At 39.7% G+C, this 9426-nt stretch overlaps 1 protein-coding gene across 1 annotated transcript; it reads left to right on the top strand.

Annotated features, from left to right (window-relative positions):
• The first annotated feature begins 886 nt into the window (after window positions 1-886).
• Window positions 887-9426, top strand: kifbp (kinesin family binding protein). The gene is made up of 13 exons (XM_003442223.5): window positions 887-1376; window positions 1679-1777; window positions 1914-1993; window positions 2081-2139; window positions 2277-2401; window positions 4792-4885; window positions 5135-5247; window positions 5505-5654; window positions 5921-5995; window positions 7151-7313; window positions 7419-7593; window positions 7670-7855; window positions 8023-9426. Exons 1-13 carry the CDS (start codon window positions 921-923, stop codon window positions 8159-8161), a joined length of 1914 nt encoding a protein of 637 aa, XP_003442271.1. The 5' UTR covers window positions 887-920; the 3' UTR covers window positions 8162-9426.

Genomic DNA, 9426 nt, shown 5'->3' with positions numbered 1-9426 from the left:
ACCTCCCCATAGACTTTGAATGGGGAGTAACCAGACCATGTGTCACTTCGAGGCAAATTGCGAAAAAACGGTAAATCTCACAATAAAGATAGTGACATTGTCTGAAAGCCAGCAAAAATACCTACGTTTTGATGTATAATTTGTGGGGGTTGAGTGGAAATTGAGTGAGAAGCAAGAAGTTGTTCAGACATGAAGAGAAAATTCAGAACAGACCAGCGCTCACTCTGAGTTAATTGTAGAGCTGGGCGATATAAGATTTTTTCATATCACGATATGTTTTTTTCATTTCTGGCGATAACGATATATATCACGATATAAGCCAAATAACTATATTTGTAAGATTTAAATGTGCCGTTGCTCACAAGTAAAATGTGAAATAATCAGCAGCTTGTTTTGATTTAAATATTTATTTCCCATAATAAGTTCAACAGGGTAGATGTACTTAAGGAACATAAGACTTCAGTTTCAGATAAATAAAGGCAAATATTGCAGTGTACATACCTTAATAAAAACAAGCAGGTGAGATGTTAGAACGCTTTTATTTCTATTCTAGTGGACACTCAATACTATAGACAGCTGCTGGGGTTTCTTTAACCTGAGTAGTGAGAAGTCCGCGAGCGGGTGGGGGGGGGGGTTGAAAACGATGTGCCGGGAGTCCGCTGTTGAGTTTTGGACGAAATGCATTCTGGGATATTTAGCTGTCCCAAGTCCACACCGATGCATGCTCGATAAAACGGGCGGATCGAGAACACATCCGGGACTTTTTGCGTACTTCGAATTGGAATAGTACTTGGTCTCCGACTGATGACGTATCACGAGTACACGAGAACGCAAGTACGCACAAGTACGCACAAGTACGCATATTGATAAACGCCCAACAAGAAGCACGCAGCTGCGTCAGAACGCCTGAGAGGACCAACATGGCGTCCTTCAACAGCAACGAATGGAGAGCTATCTGCGACAAATTCACGAACGCCCAAAATCTCACAGAAATAGAATCACGAAACGATAAAGAAAATGACCCCTTCCGCTCTAAGTACAAAGCCAGGGAGCTTCTCAGAGAGATATACTGCTCGCTGAAGAATTTTGAAGCCGGCGAAGGTGAAGAGGAGGGCGGCGGAGAGAGCGGCGAACAACGGCCGACAGAGCAGCCGGTGGACGGGCAGAGAGAGGACCTGTTCGGCCAGGGCTTCAGCGGTGATTCACCAGCCGGGTTGCGGGCCGCAAGACTCGGAGCTGTGGAGTACTACCTGGGCGTCAACCATGTGGACACGGAGGAGCTTTCAGCCGGGCAGGAGCACCTAATGAACTGCATGAAGCTGCTGGAGAGATGCAGAGTGTCGTCCCCGAATGTGTCCCTGTTTATCCAAGTTAGGGTAACGTTGATCGTTTCTTTCTTACAATAATACAAAGCTGCTATTTAAAACAAACAAATAAATAAATAAAAATTACACTACATACAGAAGTTATGTTATGATCACTGATAAGAATATGTATTAAACGTGTGACATGTGATTATAATGCTAAGGATGATTTTTGAAAACACTCCATCAGAGTGTTTGTGAAGCGTTATAAATAAAGCACTGCTACATGTTTTTAAGAGTCACACTGCTATAGTAGTACCATCAGATGATGCATGATCATTTGATGCTCATGTGTTGTCTCCTTGTGTTTTCAGAACCAGCTAGGTATCCTCTGGGCAGGCCGGGATGAGACAGAGACTGCACAGGGCTTCCTCGAAACTGCAGAATCCATCTATCAACGTTACATGAAGGAGGCAAGGCTGATTTCCTGAATAAAAGTTTATTTTTAAAAAATGAGGATTGATTGAAATATTAGTTTTCAGGAAGGTAATGCTGCCCCCACAGTATGGCTGCAATCACAATAGGTAAATCCTCTTCTTCTTTTTTCAGGACGGCAGTCCTCCCACTGATATGACAGAGTACTTTGCTGCTGAGGAGAACCTGCTGACTCACCAGGAAAGGATTAAGAGGTAACTTCCACAGCAAATTTCCAGGATTTTGCTATTTCCTTGCTTTTATTTAGTCCCTTTGTCTCTCTCTGCTTTCCTTGTGTATAGGTTTGAGTTGGCCTACACCCATACCATGTACTACCTTGCTCAAGTTTATAAAAACCTGGGTGAGTATGAGATCATTTAAGGATAATACCCACCAAAAAAAATTACACTGATGAAACAACAAGAAATTGCATCTGACCCCTATTTAGCTATTTAAATTACTTGTAATAACTATAATAACTATAGTTTTGTCTCTCAGGTCAAACTGAGCGTGCCGCTACCTACTGCCACACAACCCTGCAGAGACAGCTACAGTTAAATCAGTTTACTCCAATGGAGTGGGCTCTAAATGCTGCTACACTATCCCAGTATTACATCACTAAGGTAAGCATATAGCCAGCTTAAAGTCATTTATAGACATTTGATCTGCAACCTAAGATATTCTGCATGTTATATAAAATGCTTTTTCTTTTAAAAGTGCTGCATGCAGTATTCACAACCACTAGATGTCACATAGGAGTTGCTCAGAATGTGACAGATGATGGTAGCAAGAGTAAAAAGGGAGGTTTAACAAGATGGGAGTGAGACCTGCTGTGTTTGGAGCTGATGGCAGTGCCGAGCGGAAGATGCTCAGATTTTCATCAGTAGTATGAACGTGATTAGAAATGAATATAATACAGGTTTGAGTTAGAGAGGCAAGGCTGAGATGCTTTGGACACATGCAGGACATGTTAATTCATTGATTTATATATCGTGTCGATGAAAATCTCATTTTTTAGCGTCCTGGTCTGGACTCTGCCATCTTGTTTATAAAGTGCAGGGTGGGAAGTCACGAGTTGTGTGGAAAGCTAACAGGAACTTGCATACTATAGCGTACACACACAGCCAGATCAGAAGCTTGTAGTAAGAAGAAAGACTGTGTCTTATCCAGGTCATTTCAGCACTAACCCTGAGTTTTCTGCACTACAAAGCTGGTTCACTTCTTACCGGGGTAACTTGCCATGGTAGCTTATACTGTAACCTCGTCTGGAGCAGGCTAAATTCCAGATTAGAGATCAACAGCTCTAAAATCACCGCCTACTGATCAGTCAGTTCTCCAGAACATAGCGTCACCATTCCTAAAATTCCTTGGATCTCTGCAGGGAGAGTAGGTTTGGTCTAAAGTTTTTCATCACCATCTAAAGTCATTGTGTTTCTGATTGAGGAATAAATATAGATTCTTACATGCAGATTTACTGTATGTATTATTTTCTGTTGACAGGGAACAATTTTAAAACTCTTGCATTGTTGTGTAGGCATTACTGTCTGATCCTAAAGCAGGACCCCTACAATGCCCTTGGTGACATCATATCAAGTCTATGTTTGATTTCTGTTTTTATATTTAATCTTTACTCTCAAACCCTTAAACAGTACTGAGTCTGCAGCTGAGAGAATAATGTCCAGTTTAAGCCATCCCTTACTAGAACCACTGAAAGAAGTTCAAACTCAGTCTGGCATTGTCACAGGAATATGCACATGTTAATATGATAATTTATAAAATGTGTAAATGTTGTTATACTTGATTCTAATCTGCTGCTAAGTCTCTTTTACACGGACTGAATTGCAGCTATTAGAACACAGAACACACATGAAGAGTACCTATTTGATCTGCCAAAAAAACTAAGCACATTTGCTTAATTAAGCTATAGGTCAGTAAACTTTAAACTGGCTCTGTTTAAACAGTAAAGTTTCAGAGCTATAATGTGCAGCTGTCACCTAAGAAATAAACGCAGCACCATGAATCCACTCGACAACTAAAAAACTTGAACCAAAATGATTATTTTACTGCTCTGTGCACTAACGATTAACCGTTAACAAATTGCTGCAACATTCATCTTTTGTTGTTTCTGCAAAAGTGTTGGATTTTACTGGCACAGTTTTTAGATTTTATTTGTTCTTTATAGCTTCTTAATCACCATTTGATAACATCTCCGGAGTAAGCGGCAGTCATAGGGACTTTTGTGGAAAAAAAGTCATGTGACCTGTGAAATTTCCCTTTTAGATTAGTTTGTTGGTTAGAAGACCAAATGCAGGGGACACTCTGCATTAATTTTGTGGGTTGATAACTAGCTTCGTTTTGAGCTCTTATCCTTATCGCCTGAGCGAGTAAATTCAGATAACAAAAAGATACCCTGGATACATTGAAATGCTTCATAATTCAGGGCCCTGTTAGCCAAAAATACTGACTTGATAAGCTATCCTCGTATCTATTCTCCACTCTTTGCACGGCATGGTAAAATTAAGCAGCATTAGTGGCTCACTGGTTCATATTGCTTCCACACAGCAAGCGAGTCTCCATGTGGTGTTTCCATTATCTCCTGGTGCTTCTTCCAGGAGCTCCAATTTCTCCTGCAGACATAAAACACACCAGGTTAATGCTGCCTACCTCCACTCCAGACACCAAAAGACATTCTTAATTTCAACAGCTTCACTTTCTATTTGAATAAAGATGAGTCAGTCTTCATATTTTGTAGTTGTTCGCTACTATACAAATATCCAAGATTAAGCTTTAAAAGGAATAAATCTTGAAATGTTTATTCTGTTCAAAGAGAATAAACCTTTACCTTGCTTTTTTTTGAAAATGTTCTCCAGCTCTTATGTATTTTCTTGTGGTTCAGATGTACAGAAGCATATTTTTAATGTCTGGTTTAATTGCCATGCCCGTCACAGTAGTTTGTTTTAGATTAAGTGATGAGAAATGGGTATGTAGTTATCTGTGCTTTTGTGTTTTCTAGGGCCGCTACATGGAAGGCAGACACTGCCTCTCAGCAGCTACTGTTATTTCTGATTTGGCAGGCGAGGTTCCTTCTGAGGCTGCAGCACAAGAGAGTAATTATCTATACCAACTTGGTTGAAATACTTACTAATGCTCATTTGCTTTTGTACCCAACATCAGCTACACTGAGTCAAACAGGAGAAAATGCAACTGTGTCCCAAAGCGGACAACTTAAAATTCTTGTCCTCGGCGCGGTCCGTGCAAACCCCTCATGCCATCCTTATATCATTCAGACATTTTTGCTCTTTGTTCTCTGTCTCTTGGCATATCTCAACATCTCTTTCTCTTCTGGTCTGACCCAGATGAGACAGAGAGTGAACGCAGGGAACATCTAAGACAGAAGAGAGCAGAGATCGCAAGATGTTGGATAAAATACTGTTTGAACCTCCTGCAGGATGCCAAGAAGCAGCTAGAGGTACTGCATAGATGTGTGTGGCTTTATTGTGTTTGTTGTGACACCAAACACAAAAACTTTATCAGCAGAATGTCATATCTCAGTTAAAACATTTTTTTTAAGCGCTGTCACGTCAAGTTGACCGTTCTTGGTCTTATTTTGTCATGTGGAACATCTGTTTTTCTGTGTGTTTATCTCTTTATGCATCTTTAATCTACTCTTTTGTTTTGTGTTTACCTTAAAATACAGTCTGTTTGCATGTGTTTGTGCATATTCAGGACAACATCGGTGAGCTGGATACCGATCGTCAGGAGGAACTGAAGAGAGCTAGACGACGTGAGGAGGAAGAAGAAGAAAAGGGCAGAAAGAGTGCTTTGCTGTTTGGCTCTGAAGACACCTTTGACTCTATTGCTAGCATTGAAGAGAAGGTCTGTATCTTGTGCCAGATAATTCTTCTGCTGATACTAAAACTGTAGATATTGTAGGTATTGTTGTTAAGAAGAATAATGCTACTGGTTCTGCATGATGCTGCAGGCCTTGCAGACAGTGTGTTTACAGATTCTCACTCATTTTTTACTGAGGGGAGAGTTAGAAAATCTGGCTATTAAGGAAGAATGAAGCATAGCCTTTTGTAAATTAATAATCAAGCTATTACAGCAGGAGCAATCAAATTCATTAGCTTTCTTATTTACAGGTGATGTGTTTGTTCCCCTTGGACTTCACTGAGGCCAGATCTGTATTCTTGGTAGGACAGAATCATGTCACGCAGGTATTTGTATACACACACACACACACACACAGTGGTGAAAAGATCGTATAAGCAAACAGGCACACCCAACAAGGTTGCACAATAGTTCGCTATAATCCCATACAAGATGTACAGATAATCATTTAACTCTGTGACATAAGAAAATGCAGCATACAAGCATACACATTTTTTTTTGTTTTTGGTAAGCATTTATAAGCCCAACCAGCACTGCAAGATACTACTGTATATGTCAAGGGTGTTAAACATAAGGCACCGAGGTCAGAATTGACCCTCTAAATACAGCCCACTGGACGGCTTTGGAAAATCTGACGAATGGCATAGTGGTATTTTCATAAGTTTTACAGCTTTCTGTGGTAAAGATCATTAATACCAAACTAAAGTAACTAAAAAATAAATAAACACTGAAATGATAAAAAAGTATCTGTTTTTTCACTATTTATGATTGAAGTATATATATTTTTTGTTTTGTTTTTTATAATGTGTCCTTACTTAAAAAATGAACCAAAAACAGGACAATCAACAACCTATTTTTCTGTTAATTTACTCACCTATTACTTACAGTTTAGTCATAAAAAGTCATGTTGACAGATTTCTTGGATTTGCTGCAGCGATCTTTCTTCATCATGTAGAAAACCTGAAACTTTTTGCTGAAACTCTTGGATTCAATGGGACTTCTGTACACTGACAGAAAGGGGAGTTTCACTTGTTTCACTTGACACCCTTTCTGTATCCAATGAGACTTTATTTCACATTACAGTTAATCTGTCATTTTATTTCTAGCTGATGCAAAAATTAAGTGCACATCTTAAAGACTAAAAATCCTGAGTTAGATTTGATCCAAGTTTCGTGTTTACCCTCGTTCAAATATTTTCTGCTGTTCATGTGTGAGAAAGAAATGCCAACCACTGAACCCACAACGTGTATTTAAAGCCGTACTTTTGGTGGTCCTGAAATGTGTACGTGGGTGTTGTGACCCAGTGGTTAATGTGTGAGGTTGGCTTTTAGGTTGCTTTTATATTATAGAAAAAGCAATAGTTCCCCACCCAAACACACTCATAAAGAGAAGCACGAGGAAGGGAATCTTTTTTTTTGTTGTTAGGTGATGGATTTTTTTTTTCTTTTTTTGACTGTATCTCTATTCTTTCACTCTGAAAGGCCAAGGACTACTTTCAGATGGATGGCTATGTGACAGACCACATAGAGATTTTGCAGGATCACAGTGCTCTGTTCCGATCCCTGGCCTTCTTTGAAGAGGATCTGGAGCGGCGCTGCAAGATGCACAAACGAAGGGTGGACATGCTGGAGCCGATCTGCAACGGTACTTCTTTAAAGACACTGTCATGTCTTTTCTAATGAAGTTTAGTTGAGGAAGAACAGAGGCAAATAACCAATTAGCTGATTTAACTTTTTTTCTTCTCTGTAGACTTGAACGCACAGTACTATCTAATGATCCGCAGACAGTTGATGTTCGAATTGGCTGAGACCTACAATGAAATGATGGACCTAAAACTTGCATTGGCCAACCGACAAGCAGACACACAGTCTCTAGATAACCACACCATTAAGAAATTTAACCATCTCTGCTCTGCCTCTGCCAAGTAAGTACTTTTTATACATTCTCTGTGGGTCTGTATTACTCATGTCTGAGTAATTTCTGTATCTTCTTCTTTTCAGGTACTTCCAGATGTTCTTAGACTCTCTCTGTTCCCCAGAAGGGAAATTTCCAGAGCGCCTGGAGGAGGAAGTGCTCAGACCAGCTCTGGTGGCACGCTTCAGAGTGGCCCGACTACACAGCCGACTCATCAGCACCTCACCTACTGTTCAACTGGACAACCTAAACAAATCTCTGGAAAACTACAAGTATGGATATTCATCCAGCACTTTGGCAGTTACATATAAAAATAGTTGGCGGGATGACTTTAGGATTGGAGCACAAAACATAGAATAGAAAAAAAGACTTATTTAGATCAACTGCATCCTGCTAGTTGCCATGATGTTTGATTTTCCATCTTCCACCTGTTGTGTAGGTACGTGGTGCAGTATTGTGAGGCCAACCCTGAAGCAGGAGCCGCTGTGGAGACAGAGCTGGAGCTGAGTAAGGAGATGGTCGGCCTCCTCCCTCTCAAAATCAACCGCCTCAACGCAAGGATGGACTCAAACAACTGAAAGACTCCACTCTTTACGTCACTTGCTTACTAATCCGGTTAAAGTCATCATTTTGAGCCGCTCATCGGGCACTCCCATCTAAAAACTGAATAGAAACTGACTGACTTCTGTGTTTATATTGGCTTCTTTTTGTGCAGTGGGCATGCTGCTTTCACAAGACTGTTGAATACATACCCGGCTGTAAATACCTGCTCGCCGCTGTGAAGTAGCTTTTGTGGTTAATTTACCTTAAACTCTTATTACAAAGAAAATGCACCCTGTTAAACATTAATAAGAAAACACAAGTTTCTTTTTTGTAGTACTAAGAAGTCGAGACTGGTTGGGTATGTTATGAAAAAAACAACATCTTTGGATCAAATGGGCGACAATCTGATCTCATTTTTCATTTAGTTCATTTATTTCTTCCTAACAGCAGTGGAAGAGAGTACAACAAACCAAACAGCCACAGCCTTTGTAGGTTTAAAACTAAAATATCAGATACTGCTATTGCAAAACAGTGTTTTGTTTTTTCATTTTGTTAAATTGTCATTTGTTTTAAATTCTTACTATTCCAGCACCCTCTGGCCTCTGACCCTAGTCTGATTAATACACGCTTTCTAATGTTAATCATATTGGTTTTAATTTATTGTGGCTTTATTTTCTATAAAGCACTCAGTGCACTACAAGTCTCTGATGGTGAAATAAGTGTGATGGCGTACTGCGACCGGCCTGAGGAAACGTTAAGAGTTCATCTATTTTGTGCTACTGACTGACAAGACGACCATTAATAAGTGGACTTGATCACACTGGTGTTAGCTTAGTAGACATTATAATTTGCATAATGTGAGGTTCATTTTTTATCAGACTGTTTTTTCTTCCTCTCTGAGGAACCTTATCACCCATTTTTTTTATGCACAACATATAGTGATTATTGATTAGTGATATAAAACCAATGAGCTAATTCGTACTTGTACCATGTTTTTGTTTTTTGAGTTTTTGGGGGAGTTTTGGGTTTTTTGGGTTTGTTTTTTTTTACTTGCAGTGAGAAGCTAAGTGTTAAACCGACTTCTTTTTTTCTGGTATGCCTTCATATAACACAAGGCGGGGCTCTGAGTAACAAACTAAAATTATCTCAATTTTGGGTGCCGATGACTTTGAGGACTATACTATTAAGCCGGATTATTAAATTGCTTAATGCAGAGAAATGTCTAAAGCTGTGTCTGTTAAAATGTCTTGACTTCACTGTGACTATGTGCTCGCCTATAAAAAAGAAAAGTGCATGTGCT

The sequence above is a fragment of the Oreochromis niloticus genome, linkage group LG1 (genome assembly GCF_001858045.2).
Source record: "Oreochromis niloticus isolate F11D_XX linkage group LG1, O_niloticus_UMD_NMBU, whole genome shotgun sequence".
In the NCBI taxonomy this organism is placed as follows: domain Eukaryota; kingdom Metazoa; phylum Chordata; class Actinopteri; order Cichliformes; family Cichlidae; genus Oreochromis; species Oreochromis niloticus.
Note: the sequence above shows the minus strand (reverse complement) of the source record. Positions and strands in the feature narration are given on the sequence as shown.